Source organism: Suricata suricatta, chromosome 13 (assembly GCF_006229205.1).
Source record: "Suricata suricatta isolate VVHF042 chromosome 13, meerkat_22Aug2017_6uvM2_HiC, whole genome shotgun sequence".
NCBI classification, from domain to species: domain Eukaryota; kingdom Metazoa; phylum Chordata; class Mammalia; order Carnivora; family Herpestidae; genus Suricata; species Suricata suricatta.
In genome coordinates this window covers 34,851,632-34,879,008 of record NC_043712.1, presented here as the reverse complement: position 1 = coordinate 34,879,008, position 27,377 = coordinate 34,851,632, and the positions used below count along the sequence as shown (strand labels likewise).

General features: G+C 40.7%; 1 protein-coding gene and 1 pseudogene across 2 annotated transcripts in view; both read left to right on the top strand.

Annotated features, from left to right (window-relative positions):
• Positions 1-2,355: 2,355 nt before the first annotated feature.
• The window catches only part of MELK (maternal embryonic leucine zipper kinase), a 92,300-nt gene continuing 67,278 nt past the window's right edge, over positions 2,356-27,377 (top strand). Inside the window, exons 1-7 of one of the 2 annotated variants that reach the window (XM_029920313.1) lie at positions 2,356-2,405; positions 10,182-10,277; positions 11,236-11,321; positions 13,634-13,750; positions 18,921-19,064; positions 20,722-20,790; positions 22,584-22,676. In XM_029920313.1, the coding sequence (XP_029776173.1) occupies positions 10,220-10,277; positions 11,236-11,321; positions 13,634-13,750; positions 18,921-19,064; positions 20,722-20,790; positions 22,584-22,676 (567 nt within the window). In that variant the 5' untranslated portion in view covers positions 2,356-2,405; positions 10,182-10,219. Of the gene's footprint in view, positions 2,406-10,137; positions 10,278-11,235; positions 11,322-13,633; positions 13,751-18,920; positions 19,065-20,721; positions 20,791-22,583; positions 22,677-27,377 lie in introns of those variants that run through there. The other variant, XM_029920312.1, reaches the window with a different exon arrangement.
• LOC115276848 lies at positions 19,881-20,528 on the top strand (annotated as a pseudogene).

The following is a 27,377-nucleotide window of genomic DNA, read 5'->3' as shown; positions in this document are numbered from 1 at the left end:
AAAAATCATAGTGGATTTTATTATTGCTGCTAATGGTGTAATTATTGATAAAGACGTTACATCCCAAATGCCCAGACCCACCCAGTTAGTGATTCATGAAACAGGGAGCAGCCCAATCATAATCCAACCTCCTTAAAATCCATATGAGGAAATAGGCCCAGAGAGGATCAGGCATTTATTTCAGACCTCACAACTCAGAGCCCTGCCTCCTTTTACTGAACTGTTTTACCTTGTGGCATAATTACCCTCCTTAATTCAATAATATCCAAACTCTTTAAAATATGTATACTCAAAATAACTTTGAAAAAGTAGACATCTAAATTTTCTTATAATTTTGAATGGTCAAAGGACATAATTTTTGGATTATTAGAAATATTTCTTTAAAAAGCTGGATTGTTATGTACATCTTAGACTCAAGCTGTAACATCAACCCTTTAAAGAAATCCACTGGACTGGAAATAGTGAGTGATCTGATACCCACCATCATCCATGAAAAAGTTACACAAAAATACACAGCTTCTTTTCCTCCTTCTTTTTTAAATGTTTATTATTTTGAGAGAGAGAGAGGGAGAGAGGAAGATAAGGAGAGAGAGAGAGAGAGATCAGGCAAGTGAGCACACAAGAGGGAGAGAGGCAGAGAGAGAGGGAGACAGAGAGAATGCCAAGCCGGCTCTGTGATGACAGCATAGAGCCCTACCTGGGCTTGATTGAACCAACTGTGAGATCATGACCTGAGCTGAAATAAAAAGTCTGACACTCAACTGATTAAGCCACCCAGGTGCCCCCACAGCTTCTTTTTAACACTTCCTCATTTCTCCTTCCCCCCTTCCTAATATTTCTATTCCATAGAATGCTATCTTAATGTAATTTTTTCTGCTTGAAAACCTTTTATCCAGCACCCTATTTTACTTCACAGTGGTAAAAAATTATATATGTGATACATATTATAAATAAATATATCATATACAGTTATATATAATACATATATTATATGTATTATATAATACATATGTTATATGATACATATGTCATGTGATATATAATACATATATCATATATATTACATATATTATATGTATATGCATAATAGGTATAAATCATATATTTATAATATATATATGGGTACGTAGAGCAGAGAATTTTTAGGGCAGTGAAACTACTCTGATACTATAATGGTGGATACATGTCATTATGCATTTGTCTAAACTCATAAAATGTACACATCAAGAGGGAACACTGATATGAACTATGGTCATTGAGTGTCAATGTAGGTTCATCAGTTGGAACAAATATACCCCTTCGGTGATTTGGTGGCTATGCATGAGTGGGAGCACAGTGTTTAGGAGCGATCTGTACCTTTCCCTCAAGCTCCCCGTGAAACTAAAACTGCTCTAAAAAAAAGTCATGTCTTTTTTTTTTAAATTTTTTTAATGTTTTATTTATTTTTGATACAGAGAGAGACAGAGTATGAGAGGGGGAGGGTCAGAGAGAGAGAGGGAGACACAGAACCGGAAGCAGGCTCCAGGCTCTGAGCTAGCTGTCAGCACAGAGCCCGACGCGGGGCTCGAACCCACGAACGTGAGATCCGACCTGAGCCGAAGCCGGAGGCTTAACCGACTGAGCCACCCAGGCGCCCCAAAAGTCATGTCTTTTTAAAAAAATACATACGCAAATTTATACTTAATGCTCTTTCCTGTGGCTATGATTTTTAATTTTTTTCCAGAGTTAGTTACCATTACAATTGTAATTCATACAGCGATGAAAATCACATAATTACCAGATCGTGAACTGTAGAGATTTCCATTGCGATACTGGGTTAGTGATTTTGGTACCCTGAATTACTTAATGGACAATTAATTTGGCCCCTGGGGGTGTTATTCCTGGTGCCAACACATTTTTGTGAGATTTTGTTTGATGGGCAAGGGAGGACGAAATCAGAACAGTTAGGACCAGCGACTTCTCGGCAGATCAATTTTAGGAAGCAGGGCGTAAGATGGTGGAACCACGTGGAAACTTTGTTCGTCCACGCCCCCTGGAGATTCTTCACACGCCCTCCGGTGAAGGCGTACCCAGCCTAAAGGCCAAAACGTCAAGTCACAGGACCTCGCCCACCCGAGAAAAACTGGCCGCCGGGTTCCCTGCCCAGCCCTTTCCGGTACAGGTCCGAGCGCTCGCGTGTCCCCGACTCACCCATCCCCGGCTCCGCGCGCGCGCCCCCGCCGCGCCCGCCCCTTCCGGCCCGGGAGGTTTGATTTCCTTGGCGGGCGGAAGCGGCCGGAACCCGACGATCCCAAAGCTTGCTAAGGGGCTCTGGGTACCAGCTGCCTCGCCCGGGACGCCTGGCCGCGTCCTGTGTGCTTCTACCCGGCCCACCCAGCCCGGCCCTCCTCCCCTCCACCCTTCAGGTCAGTGTCTCCCGCCGTAGGTGAGGGCCGGGGTCGGAACTGTGCGCGGCGTGGGGGAGTAGCGGCGCGAGCCCAGCTTGTTCCTGGCTCACCGGATAATTGGAGAATTTCCCCGAACCCCACCTTACGAACCCACTTCCCGGTTGATACAGTCAGCCTTTCCGACCCTCCCCCCCCCCGTTTTCTCGTTTCTGAGTGGGGATTATCAGCGAACCCACCTGCGGGTTATTGAGATGCGGGCAGAGCGTTTGCCGCGGAGGATGCTGCGAGGGTTGTGAATTTCCACGCCACATTTTCGTGACCCTGACTGTCTCCGCGAAAACAAGTTGAAGGAAGGGATCCAAGTTACTTCTGTTCATACAACCCAGTTTACTGGGGCAGTGCGGTTCAAAAGGAAACGTGTTGTGTGTTACCACCTTTTCAGAGTCCAAATCCTCCCCTTCCTTCTCCTTCCCAAGTAGTGGATTAAGGAAGGGACTCACACGAAGAGGGATATTCCCTGACTGCCAAAGCAGTAAAAGAAGCAGCACCACCAGGAAACCGGTGGGAAAAAGGGAAACTCCCAGAGGCGAGCGTCCCAAGAAAGCACCTTGGATGAATACTTGAGCTTTACCTTTGGTATTTCTCTTTGGTAGTGAAACGGGGTAAAGTGGCGGTGGGTTTCAGAGGTACCTGAAGTTTTGCTTACAAGTCAGTATTCCCTAACTTTTTTGTTCAGAGTTTGGTTTCTTTTTATTATGTTGTTTGGGAGAAATTAGAAACTCCCTTACTGCACCCTCACGGGCTTGTTTCACCAGTGGATCTATCTTTCCTGTGTGTCTAATGTGGACCAACCAGATGGACAAATGAGTCCCTGAACGTCTTTAGGAATGAATGCCTCTTCGTTAGTGCTCCTAGAAGCCTATGCAGGGGAGCTGGGCAGGATGTTAATTAAATGTATCAATTACAAGGACACATTATAAACTATTTGGTATTCTCATTTGAAAGATCCTCAGCATTAGTATCTTAGCAAGCTCACAGATGAGGTAAATGTATCACCCAGAAGTAATAGCATAGCCCAAATAATACTATTAGTAAGAAATTGCCCCCAATTTGTTGCTTTTCTGTAAAATTTCGTGATAAACCTATTACCTAAGCAGTTCTTGTTTCCTCAGGGAAGTGCAGTATATCAGTTGTTTATGTCCCCAATTCTACGTAATCACACTCAAGAGGATCAGAGGGCATTCAGGTCACTGATTGGAGTGTAGTTTTCTTCATTGTCCACAGTGAGAGGCTGCCTTCCACATTGATCATACACCTCCTCTAAACAGCTGCTAAGTTGGGTTCCTCCAGCCTTGTCCTTCCTGTGTTCTGTATTTCCAAACTTCTGAGGATAAACAGGGCACTTAAGAATATTTGCAGCCAACTCCACATCCACAAAATTTATTTATTAAAAAAATTTTTTTTAATGATTTTATTTTGAGAGAGAGACTGAGAGCAAGCTAGGGAGGGTCAGAGAGAGAGGGAGACCCAGAATCTGAAGCAGGCTCCAGGCTCTGAGCTGTCAGCACAGAGCCGAATGGGGGGCTCGAACCCATGGACCATGAGATCATGACCTGCGCTGGAGTTGGAAGCTCAACCGACTGAGCCACCCAGGCACCCCCCAACAAAATTTAAAAACCAAGTAAAACCTGTTGTCATTAAAGCAGTTTGCAGTGCAGACACCAGTTTTCTTCTAAAAGTAGCAAAAATGATGGTACCTGGATTCAGTAGGTATAATGCAGGCCCACATTTGTGCTACTCACCCAAAAGCATGGTGTACTGTAAGGGTGGGGGGAGAAGATAAAGACAAAAAAAGAGAAGGTGCATGATTCCAACTTAAATTGGCACAAGGTGATCTCGTAATTGACTCGAGGCTGTGACCTGGAAGTTCAAAATTCACTTGGGAGAAATCGATCAAGAAAAGTTAATTGTGAATTCTTATATTCCTTATCTGGAGATGTGACTTCCAGCATCATACAAATGCTTTTCTCCTTTTGAGTGTGACAATTGGAATTGCCCAGTCCTTTATATGGAATTTAGGTATGTGCAGTGGGGGCAAGTAGGATTTTTATATTTTGTGAGGCTTTTGTCCATTTCCATCTCATGGTTTTTAAGCTTTGAAATGTCTCTTTGTGTCTCCTCATTAGCCCCTGTGTTATCAATACCCCAATATTGCCTTAGTTGGACTTTGTTCTCTAATGAACCTGATGGCCTACTTTTGTAGCAGGCTGCTTTCCGAACAGATTTATAAATATCTTTTTAAATGTTTTTAAATTTATTTTTGAGAGACAGAGAGAGAAAGCGTGAGCAGGGGAGGTGCAGAGAGAGAAGGAGACACAGAATCTGAAGCAGACTCCAGGCTCTGAGCTGTCAGCACAGAGCCCGGTGCAGGGCTTGAACCCATGAACCGTGAGATCATGACCTGAGCCGAAGCCAGATGCTTAACCGAATGAGCCACCCAGGCGCCCCTCTGAACAGATTTATAGCCTGACATTTCCCCATTTCTAATCTTCTGCTCTTTCTCTCCTCCCTCATTAGGATCCTGAAGATTTCTTTTTCTTTTTTCTTTCTTTTTTTTCCAAGATTTTATTTTTAAGTAATCTCTACACTCAACAGGAGGCTCAGTCTCCCAACTGTGAGATCAGGGGTCACATGTTCCACTGACTGAGCCGCCAGGTGCCCCACGAGCCCAAAGATTTTTTTGTGTTGACTATTCCCTTACTGCTATTGTTGCCTGTTTTGAAATTTCTTAGTTCCTATGATTCCTGCCTTTTTGGGGGTGGTTCCATTTCATTCCCACCTTTTGCCCTGCTGACAAAGACTTTTTATAAAAGATTTCTGAATTAGTACTGCTGTTAAGGACATATTTTATCCTGTGCCTCAGGTGCCGGTGAGAATAAAGATGACTGCTGTCATATCTCCTTGCCTGAAGTAACTTGCTACTCCAGTGGAAGCAGAAATGTTCCATTTTGGGGCGCCTGGAGGGCTCTGACTCTTGATCTCAGCTCAGGTCCTGATCTTGTGGTTTGTGAGTTTGAGCCCTGCATCGGGCTTTCTGCTAATGGTACAGAGCCTGCTTGGGATTCTGTCTCTCTTTCTCTCAAAATGAATAAACTAAAAACAATTTTTTTAAAGTTCCATTTTATATCTCCAACTTTCTGTGGCCTGATTTTGCTTCTTCTATTGCCCTCCCGCATTCATGCAGGTTCAGCTAGATTAAAAGTTCATTATGGGGGCGCCTGGGTGGCTCAGTCGGTTAAGCCTCCGACTTCGGCTCAGGTCAGATCTCACGTTCGTGGGTTCGAGCCCCGCATCAGGCTCTGTGCTGACAGCTAGCTTAGAGCCTGGAGCCTGCTTCCAATTCTGTGTCTCCTTCTCTCTCTGCCCCTCCCCCTCTCATGCTCTGTCTCTCTCTGTATCAAAAATAAATAAAACATTAAAAAAAAATTAAAAAAAAAAGTTCATTATGCTAATTAAGTTGGTCCAATGCCATCTCTTCCTAGGAAATGGCTACTATTTATTGGATCAGAATGTCTTTTGCCCATGATCTTTATTTTTCTTGCCATAATAGCTTTGGCATTGAAATTAAAACTTTTTTTTTAAGGCTGATGATTTTCCTCGAGTTTTAATTTTCTTTCCAAAGCTTCCACTATAGTGTTCCGTTCATAGACCAAGAAAGCTTACTAGCTGACCATAATTTATCTTTTATCTCTAAGTAAAATGATTTGTGGAATCAGAGTGTTTTATGCATTTTAAAAGGAGATTTAAAAGGATGTTTGAAAAAATATCTTTTGCAGCTCTTGGGCTTTTGCTGATTATTTTAATTTTTTCTGTACCTTGATTTAAGAAGATGCCTCATCCTCACTATCTTAAGGACCTCCTTTTCTTTTATAAAATTTTGTTTAATGTTTATTTTATTTCTGAGACAGAGACAGAGCATGAGCAGGAGAGGGGCAGAGGGAGACACACACACACAGAATCCGAAGTAGGCTCCAGGCTCTGAGCTGTCAGCACAGAGACCAGCGCGGACGTGAGCCTCAAACTTGTCAACCGCGAGCCAAAGTCGGACGCTCAACTGACGAGCCACCTAGTCACACTTCTCCTTTTATAAACTCACCACACTTCTGAGGTTGGACTTGCATTCTAGATCTTCCAAAGTCATGACCATTGTTAAGGCTTAACATTCTGGCCAGTCAGCTCTGGATGAGACACGATGAAGAACAGAGAATGAGAAGGTAGTGAACATGGTACTGGCCACCATCAATGTGAGCCTTTGGTGGGCTTGCTAGAGCTCTGCCTGTTGGTGAAGGAAGGCTGTCTGGCTCTCGAAAGGAGCACAGCACCAGGTGCCCACCACTGAGAGGGAGTAATCAAGTTTCCAGGTGGAATTTGCTTCCCAGTCCCAGTTGGATATGCATGTCCTCAATTTTTTGAAATGTTAGAACGGGTCCGAGGATCCCGAACCCTGTTCTGTCACAGCTACTCCTCTGTTAGGTCACCAAGGGAGATTTGTGCACAGGGGTCGGGCCAGGCAGAGGGCATTGGCCTCAAACCCCTTTGTGAACTTTAGAGTCCTGGTGTGGTGTGCTGGCCTTATACGTGGCATTCTTTGTGCCTGACTCAGTGACCTCCACTTTCTGGGCCTCCTGATTCCTGCTTGGCTTTCTAAGGGGTGTTGGGGCAACTCCTCCAACGTGAAACCCCTAGTCCTGTCCTTCCATACCAGCCTCTGGGAAGGAGAGTCCCTTAAAGAAACCATTTCTGTATAGGTTCAGAGATCTTTCACACCCTGTCTACCCATAATGAAAGCTCCACTTTGCAGCACCAAAACTCATGTCCTCGGACTTGACCTATAAATGAGTACATTTAGAAAACTTTAGTAATCTACTTCCTAGAAACTTTCGTTTACTGTTTTCTTTTTTCTTCCTTCTTGGCTTCCATGAGACTGTATTTTTTTAATTCTTACCTTGCTGTTTCTTTTTGCCTTTTCCCACTCCTAGCTATAGGTCTGGTGTGGGCAAGACCTTAGCTGTCTTCATTTTAAAGATTTGTCTTTCACTTGTAAGTCTTCACACTAACTGTAATTGGTTTTGTGTGTGGTGTGAGAGAGATCCAATATTCTTTCTTCTTCATGTGGCTAATCCCCTGTTCCTACTCTAAATCTACATTTCCATTTGCTGGTACCTTTAAAAGCAATTTCAGTTCAGTACATGTCAACCTTTTTTTTCTTCTTTATCCCTGGAATCTTTGCTCCTAAAATTCCCTCTTTTCCCAATGCTCGTCTTCTCATTCTTTTTGGGCTAACAATTCCTGTTAAGGGCTACCGACCAAAAACCATTAAGAACACATCTGTAGTAAAAAAATATTAGGTGTAGTGAGCTTGCTGCAACAATGGAAACCATACTTGCTAGGAACTGAGAAGGGTCTTCCAGGATATGAGCTTCTGGTGATTTTAAAAAAGGATTAGGGAGGCAAGGACCCATTTTAGAATGGATGCTGTCAAAGAGCTGGGCATTTCAGCCCGTGTGTATCTTAGGAAGCTGGAGGTAGGAGAAGTCACTGGTGAGAAAACAGCAGTCAGCCTAAGAAAAGATCATCATTTTAATTGCCTTTCAATCTGATTGCCTGAGGACTGGTTTTTTTTTTTCTCCCTTTTCATCCTTTAAATCAGATCTTGACTTAAATATTACCTTCTCAGCAACCTATTCTGACCATTGTTGTTTCTTTCCCAGTATTTATGACCAATTTTAATTATTTCTCTATTATTTGCTTTTTGTCTTCTCTGCTAGAATGCGGGATTCACGAGGGCGGGAACCACATTTCTTTCCTTCTCCATTATAAGGCTTAGTGCAAAGCGCAGGTCTGGTGCTTGGTAAACACATCCGTATGATAAATGAATAAGCAAAATGCAGGGTTGACAGTCTGATTGCAGTAGCACTTCTGCCAGATACACTGCTAATCTCTAGTTAAAGTCAACTCAGAGCATATCCTCCACAAATAAGACAAAGCTGAGCGTGACCTTATGTATTCATGTACACAATAGGGCCCTATTCCTACATTTAAAAAAAATTCTACCTAATTTTAAAACTCAGACAAAAATCAAACAAGATCTACTGAAGACGTTTTTTACAACTAATTTTTATATATTATTTGTTACATACTTGAAAGTATAGTTGACCCTAGAACAACATGATTTTGAAATGTGTGAATTCATTTATTCATGGATTTTTTTTGATAAATATGGTACAGTGCTGTAAATGTATTTTCTCTCCTTGTGGATTTTTTCTTTTTAAAGTTTATTTGTTTTGAGAGAGTGCATGCAAGCAGGAGGGGGGGAGGGGCGGAGAAGAGAGATAGACAGAGACCCCAGAGTACAGAGCTCCCCACGGGGTTTGGTCCATGAACTTTGAGATCATGACTGGAGCCAAAATCAACAGTTGGACACTTAACCGAATGAGCCACCCAGGTGTTCCTTTCTTATGATTTTCTTAACATTTTCTTTTTTCTAGCCTACTTTATTATAAGAATATAGTATGTAATACATATGAAATACAAAATATGTGCTAATTAATATGTGCTTATTTTTTTGATAAGGCTTCCTGTCAACAGTAGGCTGTTCCGAGGTAAGTTTTAGGATAGTCTAAAGTTGTGTGGATTTTCAACTGTGCAAGGGGGTCGGTGCCTTTAACTCCTGCACCGTTCGAGGATCAACTGTGTATGTAACAATATATAAGTTATAGAGCATAGCAATAAAATATATATCATATGTTATTTAAAATTGTGTATCATTGGTGTAAGAGTTACCCCCGGATGGCGACCAAGTGGCCATTCTGGTGGGACGGGAAGAAAGCCCTAGGCACCAGACAGCCTCCCCACCCGCATACCTGGAATTTTTCCGCTCCCTTGTTTTGAAGAAGGCCCGGGCAACCAATCCCAGGACTTTGACCGACCTCATAGCCCGCCCAAAGACCTAACCGGGCCCGTCCAGCCCCGGCCCCAAACCCGGAACCCTCGCCCTGTAAAATGCCCTGTTCCTTCGTGTCGGACACGACTTCCCTGATTCTCCTCACCTGAGTGGCGGAACCTCGCCCGGGGACTGCAGACCCCAATAAAGGCTTTCTTTGCTCCTTAACTTGGTCTCTTCCTTGCCTCTTGCCCTTGCCTCCATTCACAGAAAATCTTACAAGTGGAATCTTAATTTGCATTTCCCTGATAACTAATAAAATTGAACTTTTTTCCATGTTTTTATTGGTCCTTTGTGTTTCTTTATGAAATGCCTTTTTATTTCATTTGCTTATTTTTCTTTTGGGTTGTCTTTTATATTGTATACAGTATATTCTGGATAAAATCCATTATAAGTGTTACAAATATTTTCTCACATTTATTTTCTTTTTTTTAAGGATATCTTTAGGTGGGCAAAAGTTCTTAATTTTAACATTTAATTTTTTTATGATTAGCACTTTATCAGTTAAAAAGATTCTCTTCTGTCCTAAAATCATGGCAATATTCTTTAAAAAAAATTTAAAGGTTTATCTTTCATATAGAAATCTTTACTTGATTTGGAATTGATTGGTACGGTATAAGCTAGGAATCTAGATTTTTAATTTTTTTCCTTTTTTTTTTTTTTACCATGTAGTGAATCTTTTTTTTTTTTTTTTGGTATCACTTATATGCCTAAGATGTATTTATATGTGCACTTACAAGATAACCTCATAGTAGTTCCTATTTTGATCATGTACTATTTCTGTCTTTCAGGTTCCTTTTGTAATTTTGTAGAAACATCCAGGTGGACTATGAAAGATTATGATGAACTTCTCAAATACTATGAATTATATGAAACTATTGGGACAGGTAATCATTTTTTTCCCTGGAGGCAGAGGACAGATCAACTATTTGAGAATACAGTGCATTTGGGCAGTCATGAGCTTTTCAGGTTAACCTGTGTAGTTTTAAAATTCTTCAACCTACTTTAGAAAGAAAAAGTGGAGCAAGAGGGAGGAGAATAAGAGAGGGCTTATAGGCCATTTTATTTAGAATAAAAGTCACTGGAGAGTTTTGAGCCAAGGAGTGATCTATCTGACCTTTTTTCTTTCTAATAATTTTTTTAGATTTTTATTTTATTTTTGAGAGAGACAGAGCAAGAGCAGGGGAGGGGCAGAGAAAGAGAAAGAGAGAGAGAGAGGGAGAGGGGAGATACAGAATCTGAAGCAGGCTCCAGGCTCAGAGCTGTCAGCACAGAGCCTGATGTGGGGCTCAAACTCAGACTGTGAGATCATGACCTGAGCCAAACTCTGACGCATAACCACCTGAGACACCCAGGTATCCCTGACCTTTGTTTTTAAGGGTCACTCTAGCTGCTTGGTTCTGAAAAGATTGGGCTAGGAGAGGCAGGGGCAGGAGCAGAGAGATGTTACAAGGTTATTGCAGTAATTCATTACAATGTTAAAAATATGTACTATCATGGTAAAAAAAATCTTCAGCTAGACTTTGGATGAGGAGAGATTAAAGCCATGGCAAGTACTTTGGAAGCAACAGGAAGAAAGTGCCACAAACTTTCAGGAAAATATGGATTGATTGAGCCTTTTAGAAGCATATGGAGGGGCACCTGGCCGTCTCAGAGCATGCAACTTTTGATCTTGGGGTTGTGAGTTTGAGCCTCACGTTGGGTTTCGAAATTACTTAAAAATAAAATCCTTATTAAAAAACAAAAAGCACGTGGGAGGTGTTTGTGCCTGAGACCTCAGGCTGCTCTATGATGGTTTTAGGTTACTCTTGCTTATCTCTTCACCACACGTTTTCCTATGCTTAGGTGGCTTTGCAAAGGTCAAACTTGCCTGCCATATCCTCACTGGAGAAATGGTAGCTATAAAAATCATGGATAAGAATGCACTAGGGGTAAGTTAAAATCACTTTAAAAATATCTATAGATCAGTTTTGTAACTTACAACCCAAATTTGCTCTGATGTTCTAGTTACTACTTTTATTAGAATAACCTTTCTATAGCTTGTTTGACTAGTTTTCTAGATTGCAAGTTATATATAAATCTCTGGTTTTAAAAAGAGGTTACTTTGTCCTTAGTTTTAATGGCAGGCAGCAGTACATATCTGAAGTCCGTGGGGTCCATTTTCCTACAGATGTTTCCTAGTCTTACAGGTGTTTCTGGAGATTAGAATCTCCTGCACCTTCTCACGATCCCCTTACTAAATGTCCATCTCTTTCATGCTAGATAGATGTGAGTTCTAGAATGTATTCAAACTGACCCTCAAAGTTACATCATGAAGTCCTTTTTGTAATCAGCCTCTTTCTCACATACAGAGGTGTTTCTAGGACTGAGCGGAGTGTTCCCTCCTGAAACAGCCCATTCAATATGTGGTTTTGATTTTAATGTGTATAAAGTTTATTGTTTTTATATTAAGGGAAGATGGGTCTCTTTTGATGAGAGTCTTTTTGGACCTGTTAAATTCTTTTTAGTGTTTGAAGTCACCCTGAGTGCTCATTTGTTTCTAATTATCATCCCTCATATCATTTAGTTTCTTTGTTTTTCTTTGTTCTCCTGGTGAGAATTCACTGGTCTCTTAGTATATATCTGTGGCTATTTCTTTTTTTTTTTTGTTAAAAATTAAAAAAAAATGTTATTTCTCTTTGAGAGAGAGAGAGAGAGAGAGAGAGAGACAGGGCAAGTAGGGGAGGGGCCGGACAGGCTCTAGGCTCGCAACTGTCCGCAGCACAGAGTCCAGTGCGGAGCTCGAACCCATAAACAGCAAGATCATGACCTGAGCCAAAGTCTGATGCTTAACTGACTGAGCCACCCAGGCACCCCTGTTTCCTTTTTTTTTTTTTTTTTTGAAGATAAGTTAGAGAGCAGTCAAAAGATCATTTTTGTCTCTAACCAAAAATCTGAGTGTCAAAATCTCTTTTCTTGTAGATTGAGTTAACATTATAATTATTAGTAGTGTACTGTTGAGTAAAACAACACAAACATTTTATAAATGTTGATAATTATCAAATACAAAAAGTAACATTTTTTAATTCAGTAAAGATTTTAATAAAGTAAGATTTTTTATTTACACACATGGGACTTTTTTTTTTGTCTTGTTGGAATGAGACAGAATTTAACATCGGTTGTTACCTTATTTATTTTTATTTTTTCTTAATTTTTCATTATGAAGGATATGAGTGCTCATTAACATGCATAAATAAGTCAGAGAGAATGTGAGTTCTGTTACACCAGTCACTCAATTCTTTGAACTACTTCGAAATTTTATGCCAAAATATAGTGATCTAATCAGAAATTGTTTCTAATCTGTCAACTGACAATTCAGGCTTTCCTTCACTTTTTTTTTTTAAAGTTTATTTATTCATTTATTTTGAGAGAGTGGTTATGCACAAGCCAGGGGGGTAACAGAGAAGAGAGAGGATCCCAAGTAATCCCATGCTTGCCGGCACGGAACCTGACTCGGGGCTCCATTTCACAAACTGTGAGATCATGACCTGAGCCAAGATCAAAGAGTTAGAAGCTTAACTGATTTAGCCACCCACGTGCCTTTCCTTCAGTAGTTTTGTTTTTCATTGTTCATTATTGTATTTATTAAACTAATAAAAAGGCATTAAAAACCATTTTTCTTGAGCATTTAAAACATTGATTACAAATCTAGTTAATTTAATTCCTTTAAGCAATTTAAACTTCAGTATGTCTTCTTCATGTGAACACTACAAATGCTTTATTTATATATATATTTATTAAATTTTATTAATTTTTGAGAGAGAGAAAGAGAGAGACAGAGTGTGTGTGTGAGTAGAGAAGCAGAGAGATAGGGAGACACAGAATCCTATGTATTCTGTGAACTGTCAGCACAGAGCCCGATGTGGGGCTTGACTCCGCAAACTGTGAGATCATGACCTGACCCGAAGTTTGACGCTTCACCAACTGAGCCACCTGGGTGCCCCTCTGGAATGCTAACCTAAAGGAGTCTGAGATTGTTTTGATTTTTCTGGACATTGTACTATTGACCCACATCAAGCCTATCTTCTATAAAACCCTCAAGCCTTGTTTTATGTAAACACAGATAACTTTTGTTATATATTTCTGTGCTATTGAATAGTTTGTCTCTTGATTGCTTTTGCTACTCAGTATTAAAGCTTTTGCTATTGATATTTGGAAGACTTCCAAAATAGGTTTATTGCTCATGTAATGTGTTTTTTCACAGAGTGATTTGCCCCGGGTCAAAACGGAGATCGAGGCCTTGAAGAACCTGAGACATCAGCACATATGTCAACTCTATCATGTGCTCGAGACAGCCAACAAAATATTCCTGGTACTTGAGGTTAGTAGTATGGTCTGGAGACCAAAAGGTATTTGGTTTCTGTCTTAGTCCATTTGGGCTGCTATAACAAATACACACTGGGTAGCTTATGAACAAGAGAAATTTATTTCTCATAGTTCTGGAGGCTGGGAATTCCAAAATCAAGGGGCTGGTATGGTCAGGTGAGGGCCTTCTTCCTGATTCTTAGCTGGCACCTTCCTGCTGTGTCCTAAATGGTAGAGGGACCAAGGGATCTCTCTGGAACCTCATTTATAAGAGAACTAATTCCATTTATGAGGGCTCCACCGTGGTGTTCTAGTAGAGGATCCACCTCTTAGTACCATCATCTTTTGGGGTTAGGATTTCAATATAGCAGTTTTGGGGGGAAATAGATATTCAGACCATTTCTATTCACTTTATCAATAGTTAAGGGAAAGGTGTGTTTCACCTTCTGAAAGATTAAGTAAATGTTAGGCGCCTTACCTGTTTGAAATCTCTCTATAACAATTTAGATTAGGCAGACGTATATGATAAGTTGGAGAGTCATTGTAAATGCATACTTTCTAATACACTCCTAATGGGGTTGGATTAGTGAATAGAATATGTTAGAATTTGTTCATAAAGGGAAGGATCCATTTCAGTTTTATATGGCCTATTAGTCTAGGGCTGGCATAACAAAGTACCGCAAACTCTTGGTAGTTTAAAACAACAGAAATTTAGTGTCTCACAGCTCTGGAAGCTAGCAGTCTGAAATCAAGGTGTGGCAAAGTTGGTTTCTACTGGAGAGTCTGTTTTGTGCTTCTTTCCTAGTTTCTGATGGTTACGGACAATCTCCGGTGTTCCTAAGCTTGTAGATGTACTCACCTCGGTCTCTAAATGGCATTTTCTTATCTGTGTGTCTGTGTCTTTGTCCACATTTCCCTCTTCATGTAACAACACAGCCATTGGATTAGGTTCCACCCTGATCCAGTGTGACTTCAAGTGGACTTGATCACATCTGCAGGAAGGCCGTGTTCATTGGTAGCAGATGTTAGGACTTACACATATCTTTTTGTGGGCTATGGGTAGCCTTCAATACATGTGTTATAGGAATCAGACTCTCTCAAGTTGTAACCGCCCTTTCTACCTGAAATGTAAAGTCTTTAGTGTATCATGCATCTTTTGTTCCATTTGCTTTAGTCTCAGCCAGGGCTCTAAATTTTTTTTTTTTAAGTTTTTAAATTTATTTTGAAGGTGGGGAGGGGCAGAGAGAGAGAGGAGGAGAGAGAGAATCCCAAGCAGGCTCCACGCTTTTAGTATAGAGCCTGACATAGGCCTTGATCTCACGAACCATGAGATCATGACCTGAGCTGAAGTTGAGTTCGAAGCTGCACTGACTGAGGCACCCAGGTGCCCTGCTTTAGTCTCAGCCAAATACTTTGTAACTGCACATGACTTTCACAGCACATTGAAAAGCACATTTAAAAATTCATAATATTGAAAGTTTTAGACCTAAACCCATTTTCTCTTTATTACACTGTAGATCTGCTCACATGGTCCACAGTGGTGCTTTTAAAGCCTTTATTTTAAACTAATCCCTTTGTCCAAATGAAACACTTAAAAAACCAAAACCAACAAAAAACCTCTAACCTAGGACAAAACTTAAAAGGTACAAGAGATTATACAAAAGTCGCGTTCTCTCCTTCTCTTATCCTAGTCCTCCAGTTCCCTTTCCTCTGACTCTGTCATTTTCTTGTGTTTCTTACAGATTTTCCATGTACAGTTGACCCTGCAACAACATGGGTTTGAACTGCATGGGTCCACTTGTACACAGACGCTTTTTCAGGACAGTACTGTAAATATATTTTGTCTTCCTTATGAGTTTCTTTTTCTCCAGCTTACTTTATTGTAAGAATACAGTGTATAATACACATAACATATAAAATATGTGTTAACTGTTTATGTTATTGGTAAGGCTTCCTGTCAACAGTAGGCTTTTAATAGTTAAATTTTGGGGAGTCAAAAGTTATGTGCATATATCAAAAAATTAAAAATAGAACCACCGTATGACCCAGTAATTCCACTACTGGCTCATTACGCTAAGAATGTGAAAACACTAATTTGAAAAGACATATGCACCCCTATGTTTGCAGCATTATTTACAGTAGCCAAATTATGGAAGCAGCCCAAGTGTCCATCGATAGATGAATGGATAAAGAAGATGTGGTATGTGTATGTACACACACATACACACAGGCGCATGCCCACACACACTATGGAACATTATTCTGCCATAAAAAAGAATGAAATCTTGTCATTTGCTGCAACCTGGATGGATCTAGAGAGTATAAGTGAAATAAGTCAGAGAAAGACAAATACCATATGATTTCACTCATGTGGAATTTAAGAAACGAACAGAGACAAACCAAAATCACTTTTTATTTTAAAAAAATTAAAATTTTTTTTATTTTAATGTTTTTTATTTATTTTTGAGAGACACAGAGAGATAGTGCGAGCAGGGGAAGGTCAGAGAGAGAGGGAGTCACAGAATCGGAAGACAGGCTTCAGGCTCTGAGCTAGCCATCAGCACAGAACCCAACGCGGGGCTTGAACCCACGAACCGTGAGATCATGCTCTGCACTGAAGCTGGATGCTTAACCGACTGAGCCACCCAGGCGCCCCTAAAAAATTTTTTTTATGTCTTCATTTTATTTTGAGAGAGAGAGGCAGAGAGCGAGCGGGGGAGGGGCAGAGAGAGAGGGAGATACAGAATCTGAAGCAGGCTCTGCATTATCAGCATGGAGCCTGATGAGGGGCTTGAATTTACAAATTGTGAGATCATGGCCTGGGCAGAAATCAAGAGTCAGACACTTTAACCAACTGAGCCACCCAGGTGCCCCTCAAAAAAACATTCTTAACTATAGAGAACAAACTGATGGTTACCATAGGGAGGCGGGTGGGTGGAGGGGATAAGTGAAATAGGTGAAAGGGATCCAGAGTACTCTATCCTGTTGGGCACTGAGTAATGTATGGAATTGTTGAACCATTATACACCTGAAACTAATATAACACATATGTTAACTATACTGGAATTAAAATAAAAAAAAGTTACATGCAGATTTTTGAATATGAGGATGGTCAGTACCCCTAACCCCCTAACTCATGTGTTGTTCAAAAGTCAATTGTACTTACAAATTCCTACATATATTTTATGTGTGTGTGAATACATATATCTGTGTTTTCATATATATGTAAACATATATACATATATAGGTGGCTTATTAGTTGCTGTCACATAAATGGTTGCAAACTGTAATATTCTGTGCCTTGGTTTTTTTTTTCTTTTGCACTTAATATTTTATCTTGGAGTCCATCTATGTATATTTGTAGAGCTTTTTAATGTTTTTGTTTTACTTCATTTTGCATTTCTTTATTTGTGTATGTAAAGTAGGCTGTTTATATAAAACTTATTGGTTAGCATTTAAAAATTGAGATACAATTTTTATATGCTAAAATGCACACATTAGCCATACATTTTGAAAAAGGTAGATACCTGTGTACTTCCCACCCCATCCTAGGAATAAAACGTATCGAATTATACCAGTTTTTTCTCCTGACCCTTTGAAGTTAATCTCTGTAAGCCCATCTGCCCACTGTACTTCTCAGTGACCAGTGATTTGATTTTTGTCACCACAGGCTAGTATTAGCTGTTATAGAACTTGATATAAATAGAATCACACAATCTGTACTCTTCTGTGTTTGGTTTTTTTTGTTCAGCATAGTGCTTTTTGGAAGTCACTGTATCAATGTATATTCTTTTATATCTTTTTCACTTAACAGTGGAAATTGTTTCCTATTGGTTTGTAAAGAGCCTCCATTTTTTTTTTACTGGCTGCATAGAATTCCATTTTATAGTAAAATTTACATTTAAATAGTGTGAGCATATTTGGGTTGTTTCAGGCTTTGTTGTTATAAAACAGTACTGCTACAGTGGATAATCTTGAAAATGTATACTTTTTTTAAGATTTATTTTTTTAGAAGAGAGGGCAGGAGCTGGGGAGAGGGGCAGAGGGAGAGAGAGAGACAGACAGACAGACAGACAGAGACACACACAAAGAGAGAATCCCAGGTAGGTTCCACGTGCAGAATGGAGCCTGACGCAGGACTTGATCCCATGACTCTGGGATCATGACCTGAGCTGAAATCATGAGTCTGACATTCAGCTGACTGAGCCACCCGGGCAACCGTAAAGTGTGTTGTTTTTGATGTTAATCTGTAGGAACATTTTCTAAACATGAAAGTATGAGATCAAAAGCTATAGATATCTGTGATTTTAATTGATAACTGCTAAGGTGAAATGGAATCTTGAAGGGAAACCCTAGTTTACAGAAAAAGAAGGGATGGAAAGCTAAGAACTTCATATTTTGGTACCTATTCTCCTGTGTAGAGCTGGGCTCCTTCTGGTACAGACTAAAAATCTCTGGTCTTCAGGATGGAAAAGCACTAATTGCTGCTGGGGTGGGGGTGGGGGTGGGGGTGGGGGGCACCTGGCTGGCTCAGGTGATAGAGTATGTGACTCTTAACCTTGGGGTTGTGAGTTTGAGCCCTACACTGGGTAGATTACTTAAAAATAAAATCTTTAAAGAATATTTTAAAAATTATGCTGTTGGGTTTTTTTTTGTTTTGTTTTTGTTTTAGGGAACTACACTGAATGTGAGTGCATTAAGATGAGAATGGGTTTTAGTACTTTGCTATAAAAATACAAAACCCTGAATGAACTTAAAAATCATAGTGTCAGAGGCACCTGGGTGGCTCAGTTGGTTAAGTTGGGGGTTTGAGCCCCATATTGGGCTCTCTGCTGCCTGTGCAAAGGCTGCTTGGGATCTTCTTCTCTCTGCCCCTCCCCTGCATGCATGTGCGCATGCTCTCTCTCTATCAAAAATAAAATAGACATAAAAGATCACAGTGTTCGTTGATTCTACTTCTACTTACCGGTCATAAAACTGAGACCAAGAGCCTTTGTTCTGTGTCCTGAAGTAATTGTTGACCTTTTGATTGTGAGAGTGTATTTTTGACTATATCTCACTTGGTTCCCTTGCCTATACGTTGAATTAAAGATATCTCTGAGTTAAGTATAATTTTTTGTTTGAATTCCTCTGAAGTGATTTTTGTCAGTAGTAATCATGTCTGTGTGCCTCTGTTGTTCTTGAAGTATTGCCCCGGAGGAGAGCTGTTTGACTACATAATTTCCCAGGATCGCCTGTCCGAGGAGGAGACCCGAGTGGTCTTCCGTCAGATAGTATCCGCAGTTGCGTACGTGCACAGCCAGGGTTATGCTCACAGGGACCTCAAACCGGTAAGTGACTGTCACAGATGCTCACCTGAGTTCACCGTCACGTGCCAGTTTTTACTAGTGTTCCACAGGTTCTTTAGAGTCTGTCTTGGCTTTGCTTCTTTTTTTGTTCCGCTCATAATGTATCACTTTTTTTTCTTTTGATTTCTGGTAGGCTTTTTTGGATGCACCTTATTGTCAGTATACTATATATTTGTTCATTGTGGGTGACATTATGAATGTCTTTGTCATTGGTTGGGAAATATAAACTTCAGGATTTTATCTCTAGGAAAGAAGAGTTTTGAGTGTTTTCTTTGAGAATGCTATCATTGAGTATTTTCCCTTCAGTACTCTTTTCCTCATCTTCCTTTAATTTTAATTCCATTATGCCTCAGAAAGGAATACTTCAATGGAATGAACAGACTCTAATTTTTCAAGGACGGAATAAAAATGTGAATACTCTTAAGTCTGTGGACTGTGACTAACATGGATGGTGGTGAACATGGACTTTATGTTACTTGGTATTAGCATCAGGCATCTAGAATTGGTTGACAAAATATGGCAACATTGCTTTCCTTTTCCCTCTGTTTACACCCAGCCCTTTGATTGGAGCTCGTTCTTCTGGTTTGGCACGCTTTGTGTTCGCTTGTAGCTGAGCCTCAGCACCACGGAGGGATGCTTTATGTTGAAGTGTCTCGAGGGGCAGCGGGATAGTTAGCGATGTTCCTCCTCTTTCCCTTTCCTTACTTCCTGTCATTTCATTCTTTTTTAGTGATTTTCATTCTGTTGTTCCCAGGCTGCTTAGCATAAACGATCTTAAATCTTATCTATTGGTTTTCCTTCTGCCTGGACGACATCACAGAGAGCCTCCAGCAGCAGGGTCTACAGGCAGAAAATGTGACTGTGACGAAGGGTTTTAGAAGAGTAGAGAATGCTTATTTCCTGGAAGCTGAGGTCTGTGCTACATTTAGTGAATTTGGAAAACTGTAAAGTATTTGTAACTTTGTCAGTGAAGAGTGAGATAGCTCTGTTGTCACCAGCCAGCTCCAGGCCCATCATCCGCCAGCATCTGTTGAGTGTCTAAGATGGCAGGCCTGTCTTACTGCCAGTGTGTGGTGCAAAGCTCAACGTGTCTGTGACCTTCTTGGCCAAACTCTAGGAAAACTTTTATTCATCAAAGAAGAAACAGTAGAATGAGAAGTCCAAAAAGATGATCCCCAGTTATCCAGACTCTCAAGTTCGTTAACTGTACAACCAAAACTCAAAAGTGCAGCAATATATGCTGCTTCAGAGTATTTATAACCTTTGAGGTAAAGGGGAAGAGAGGAAAAAAAAAAAAAAACCCTCTGAAATTCCAACCAAAATGTACTGCGTTTGTATCTTTTTGTGTCTTGTTTATACTTTTTTATAACGTTTGCTTTTGTTTTGAATATATACATTGTATGGTATGTAAAGTATTTTTTCCCCCCAAAAGTTGTCAGTCCTTGAATACAGTCCCACAGGATACTCAAGTTTACTTTCTATTTTTAAAAACTTACTATGGGACATACTCTGGAAATAAGTGGCTAATATGTGAAAAAAAAATCTTGTGCATTTAGAAATTGTTTTTAGAAATGGCTAGAGGTAGGATGTGGTATAAGGAAGTCAATATACAGTTATGAAAATATCTTTGTTTCCCCAGGAAAATTTGTTGTTTGATGAATATCATAAATTAAAACTGATTGACTTCGGTCTCTGTGCACAGCCCAAGGTAAGTGCAGAAGTAAAAATGTATTTATTTCCTTTGTAAATGTACCTGTTAGGATGTTATATTGCAGTGACTTCCACTTAGCCTTTATTGAGTGTGGTTGCATCCGTTGAGAAGAATGTTAAATTTCATCCCCTTTAGAAGTTCTCTAGATGATTTAAATAGGTGGCCAAAATTGAGCACCACTGTTCTTGGTCCAGGGTTGGCCTTCGCTGAAGCCGCCATGGATGTGCTGTGAGAGAATTTGCAGTGCTGAGGTGACATGAGGTAATTACAGCATGAATTCTGAATTGATCATGTGTTTTCAATTTGAGTATGTGGCCACTAGAGGAAGCTTTTGTTCATTTAGATAGGAGTTTTGGGAATTTAGTGCAGATCTATTTTTTTTATCCTAATGGTTAGATAACTAATAATTACATTTTGAGAGGCAATCCTCTTTCCTTATAAAAGAGGAAGGAAAAAGTCCGTGTGCACTTTTAAGTGTATACGGTTATGTATTTCCTTAATTTGCACTCCACAGTTAAGTACTGGTGTTCTCCAGCGAACCTTCTCTTTGAGGTGACTTTGAACTTTCCAGCTGTGCTGTCTGCAGGGCTCCTATGTGGCTGCCTGTTGGAGGCTTCCTCCTGAGTTCTCTAATGATGGTACTCACAGTCCCTAAAATGAGCTGTCTACACTCATTAAGAATGTTGAAATTGCAGACCTGTCTTAGCCCTTTGTAGTCCCATGATTATTTCCTGCCCCAATCAGAATTAGCTAAATGCAGAGGGAAGCAGATTTTGCCCCTTCGGCTGAATGTCTGATTCTTTCTGATTTTCCTCTCGTTCCCTTGGCTCTTCAGAGATTGTCAGTAGAGCCTTGTGTCTGGGAGCCAAATGCTCTATGGCATGTTTTTGATCGGCAGGCATATAAAGGTAAAACATACTTTGAGCAGATAAACTGGTTTAAGTCATGTTCTCCACAGGAGGCAGTGGAGAAGGTTTGTGACAGACTCCATTAGCTTTTATTTATGGCTGCCACAGATCCAACCCACACAGACACCATCTGAAAAAGCAGCCTTGGCTGGGAGAGCATTGCCTCCCCTTTCTGCTGAGAAGTTCACTTCTGGGCACGTTGTTGCCGTTGTAAATGAATTTTCACAGTTTCACAAGTCGTTTGCCAGTTGTAGGACTACACAAATGTTGGGTAGTCTATCATGTTCTTTATGTCTTGATGTTTCTGTGCGAGAGCAGAGGATGTCGGGCAGATTGCTCATTTTCATGGATCTGGAAGCTCAGGTGTGTGTGTGTGTGTGTGTGTGTGTGTGTGTGTGTGTGTGTATGACTGGGTCTAGAAAACAGACTCCTAAGGCACTGTTCAGTACAGCAGCTTCCTCTCTTCCTCTAAGGAAACAGAAACTTTCTGTATTTGTAAAGATTTGATATTGGAGATAGGATCCACGAAAGAAATAGTTCTTTTTCTGTGAGTTCTTGGGGGTGAGAAGACATGGGTGCTTGGCTGTATGCTAAGCTGATTATTATGTGACTGGATGTCTAGGAAAGTGTGAACCTGACTTGATTGAGCTAAGGGGAAGAAGGTTTTGTTCAGACCAGTAGTGGAATTGGAAATCCAGAGAAGAGTGAACTACACATGCTCACATGCATATAGCAGGGTATTGGGTTGGCTGCACAGAGTCGCTCGTTCTTTGAGATAATTCTTCATCTAGTTTTTCTTTGCTTGTGCCAAAAGAATGTTTATCAAGTTTTAATTTCATCAGGGCCGTGATTAATGAGTATTTCATTTTTTCTTGTTGGCAGGGTAACAAGGATTACCATCTTCAGACATGCTGTGGGAGTCTTGCTTATGCAGCCCCTGAATTAATACAGGGCAAATCATACCTGGGGTCAGAGGTAATTATTCATTGATTAATTCAGTATATAATCAATATATACTTACTGGTGACCTGGAGTGAGTCAGACATTGTGCATTGGGGATATTACAGTGAGGTAAGAAATAATCTTATTAATCAAAGAGTTCAGTTTATTCAGAGAGTAAGATTTAAAGTAACACATGAGGGGTGCCTGGGTGGCTCAGTCGGTTAATTGTCCGGCTTTGGTTCAGGTCACGATCTCACGGTTTGTGGGTCTGAGCCCCGTGTCGGGCTCTGTGCTGACAGCTAGCTCAGAGCCTGGAGCCTGTTTCAGATTCTGTGTCTCCCTCTCTCTCTCTGACCCTCACCTGATCGCACTGTCTCTCTTTCTCTCTCTCTCTCTCAAAAATAAATAAAAAGCATTAAAAAATTTTTTTTAAAGTAACACATGAAATGAATAGCTTGCAATAAATCTAACAACACATAGTCTACTTATGAAGCAAGGGCATATTTCTGGTGTCCTTTTTGTGGCTACTTCTGTGTTAAAGCAGTACCGTAGTTTAGACTGGTTAATCTAGTCCGGTAGAGCACGAGGCCAGGCCTGCAGCCTCAGTGTTCAGAGATGCGTGCTGGTTAGCTCTGAGAAGACTTGCACTTTGTCCGTAGCCACATAGTTTATTTGAGGCCAGCAGTCCGTTGCAGGAGGCCCAGGCTCAAAAGGCCTGGGCGCTGCCTGTTTTACTTACTATTAGATACTGCAGGCTGGTCAGTCCTTTCTGCTTTTTGGAGTACTAATATTGCTAATATTAGTATTATAAGGCAAACAAAGTTGAGTTATCAAAAACTCAGGAAATGCTAGATTGAATAATGTTTTTTAGATCAGGGCATCTCCAAATCTTTAATATGTTCTCGTCCAGTGTGATCCTCTGGAGGGGAGCATCACCGACAGCAGCTGGTCTTGATTTTATTTGCCTACAGAGTCCGCTCTTTCTGTGCTGTATCTTTCGGGACTAGTATTATGTTGGAGAAACCTTGAGATATGGCCATTTATGTAATTTATAACAAGAGAAGATGGGTACTGACTTCTTTTGGTGCCTTTTGATTTGGATGCAATCTCAAACTTAAAGAGCAGTTGCAGATATGGCATGAGGAACTCTTTTTTTTTTTTTGCAAAAGCAAAGGGCTTTATTACGAGTTTAGGCTGGCTGGGCCTAAGCTCGGGCTCACAGACTTTACCAGCGCAGCAGATCCATGCTGAGAGCCCCGAACAAAGGCGGGGTAGGGCCTTTATGGGTTCGGGAAGGGGGAGTTACAGGAAATTATGAAACAGGTACAGGGGTCCAATCATTATAGCCTATCAATATTGGCAGTAACTTTAACCATACATTGTTACTTTTGGTGGGAGCCAATCACAACATTTAGAGTATTGACCAATTACAGAGTGGGCCCAGGACCCAGGATCCTCACGTAGGGTGTAACTAGCCTCAAGCAATAAGTGATTACCTATAGCTTCCATTTCTAGGCCTGCCCTTAGAAATGTTAAGGGTGTTAGCTGGCCTTTCCTAATTGGGTGTTACAAGGGTGGTCCCTCCTGCCTTGGGCAATGTGTGCCCTTCTATTGTCTCAGATCTGCGTCCTTATATTCCCCCCTCTGTCCTGTAACTGACCCAATCCTGGGTCAGCTGAGTTACCATTGTTCCCCTAAAGCCTGGCATAGCCCTCCTTGGTGTAAGGGGAATTTCTTACCCTGTAAAGGGCATAGGGAAGGAGAGTTTACCCAATTTCCGCCAGTCTCCATGGTTAATTTGGTAAGGGTCTCTTTTAGGGTTTCTAATATCTGGCGCTGCCTGGTTTATAAAAGTAAGAATGACAGCCAATTTGTTTCCTCATTTGTCAGGATCCTTGGGCGTATAAGTGCAATACGCCTCCATAGTTCTTTCTACATTACTAACCTTAGCCAAATTGGTGGGCTGGTCTCGCGGCCCCTCGAGGACCCCCCATTAGAGTCTGGCGGTAGAGGCATAGGCTCCCCATACCTTTTGCCGTGTTGAAATCCCAAGCCCAGATTAGAGGCAATTAATACCAACAGAACATAATCAGGAACTTTTGCTGTTTTCCCAGCTTTCTGGGGCAACGTTTGCCAGTCTGATGGCAAAGAGCCAGGACAGTTTATCTTATTGGACTGGTGATTCCTCAGGCTTCTGCCGTGCTAGACCAGCCAGCTTCCAGGGTGTGGCTGGAGCAGGGCTGGAGATGTTTTTGAGGGTCAGTTTAAGCTGATTGACTGGATCTGGATCACCTCACCAGGTTGAGGGTTCTTCTGAGTCGGCCTACTTAACTCCAAAGTGATGCCCAGAACTTTAATAGGGGCTGATCCCCATTTTTAAATATCATCCTCACAGACTAACAAGCCTGAGATCCAACAACAAATATTTAAAGACACTCAGAACTAGAATTACACTTACAGTGGTGAATTGCTGAAACATAGTTTTTTTCTCTAAAAGAATGAGGAACTTCTGTATACATTTAGTCCTATTCACAGTTGTTTACATTTTTCATTCTATTTGCTTTTTCATTCTCTTTCTATGTATATATGCATATTCTTTTCTTAACCAATTAAGAATAAGTTTTAGACATTATTTCCCTTTATCATTAAAATACTATGTATATATTTTTTAAAAGCAAGGGCTTTCTCTCTTATACCTACATTTTAGTTACCAAAATCGGGAATTTAATATTGATACAACTTATTTAATCCATAATTCACACTGACATGCTGTTAACTGCACCACTGATGTCCTTAGCTATATTGTCCCTCCAGTCCAGGATCTAGTTCAAGATCATTTATTGCGTTTAGTTGTGATTTTGGTCGTCGTCGTCGTCGTCTTCTTCTTCTTCTTCTTCTTCTTCTTCTTTTTTTTTTTTAAATTAAAAAGATTTTGTTTCTTTTGAATGTTTATTTTTGAAGGAGAGAAAGAGACAGAGCATGAGCAGGGGAGGAGCAGAGAGAAAGGGAGACACAGACAAGGTGGGCTCCAGGCTCTGAGCTGTCAGCACAGAACCTGATGTAGGGCTCAAACTCACAAACCATGAGGTCACAGCCTGAGCCAAAGTTGGTTGCTTAACCGACTGAGCCCCCCAGGTGCCCTGTCCTTTGGTCTTCTTTAATCTGGAAGAGTTCCTTACCCTTTATCTTACTTGACCTTGACATTTGTGATGAACCCACTTATTTTATAGAAAGTACCTCAATTTGAATTTGTCTGATGCTTATGCTTAGATTTGGCTTATGCCTTTTTGGGAGAAATACCACAAAGGTGATGTTGTAGCCTTCTCAGTGCATCATAGGAAAAGGAACAGACTTTTACTGAGCATTTATCGTAGTCCAGGAACCATGCTAGATCCTCTTCTTGTTCACTTGTGGTATGAATACATATAACATAAAATTTACCATCTTAATTTTTTTTTTAACTATCTTAACCATTTCTAAGTATACAGTTCAGTAGAGTTAGGCACATTTAGGGGCACTTGCTTGGCTCAGTTGGTTAAGCATCCAACTTTGGCTCAGGTCATGCATGATCTCCTTGCTCATGGGTTCGAGCCTCGTGTCGGACTGTGTGCTGACAGCTCAGAGCCTGGAGCCTGCTTCAGATCTGTGTCTCCCTCTCTGCCCCTCCCCTTCTGGTGCTCTGTCTCCCTTTCTCTCTCAAAATTAAATAAACATTAAAAAAATAGTGTTAGCCACTTTTATATTGTGCAATCTCCAGAGCTCTTTTCATTTTGCAAAACACAACTCTCTACCCATTAAATAATTATCCTATTCTTCCTTCCTCCCACTGCTGGCAGCTACCAGTCTACTTTCTGTCTATATGAATTTGACTACTCTAGGTACCTTTTATGGTGGAGTCCTACAATATTTGTCTTTTTGTGACTGGCTTATTTCACTTGGCATAATATCTTCGACTCATCCATTTGTATCATATATTAGAATTGTTTTCATTTTTTTAAAAAAGTTTATTTTGAGAGAGAGAGAACATGTGTGTGCACAGGAGATGGGCAGGGAGAGAGGGAGAGAGAGTCCCAAGTAGGTTCCGTGCTGTCAGTGTAGAGCCTGATATGGGGCTCGAACCCACAAACTGAGATCATGACTTGTGCTGAAATCAAGAGTCAGACACTTAACTGACTGAGCCACCCAGGCATCCCAGTGCTAGATACTTTTTATAATTTTCATTTAAACTCCACAAAAATTCTTTGGAGAGAATACTTTTACTCATTTCATGAAGGTAAGGAATTGAAGAAACTGAGGCTCAGAAATTAAGTGCCTTTGCAAGGTCACACAGCTGGTAGCTGCTGGTCAAGATTTGAACTGAGGGAGGCTTTACCGCACACCTGTACATTCTCTTTCTCTCTCTTTTAAATTATATGGTAATTTTTTTAAGGTAGGCTCCATGCCCAATGTGATACTTAAACCCACGACCCTGAGATCAGGAGTCACATGCTCTTCCAACTGAGCCAGCCAGGCACCCCATAATTTTTTAATAGACTTTTAAAACCATTTTTAACAGCTTTTGTTTTATTATTTTTTTGATTAATTTATTTGAGAGAGAGAAAGAGAAAGACGGAGGGGCAGAGAGCTAGAGGGGGAGACAGAATCCCAAGGAGCCTCCACACTGTCAGCATACCCCACCCCCGATGTGGGCTCATGAGATCATGACCTGAGCCGAAACCAAGAGTTGAATGCTTA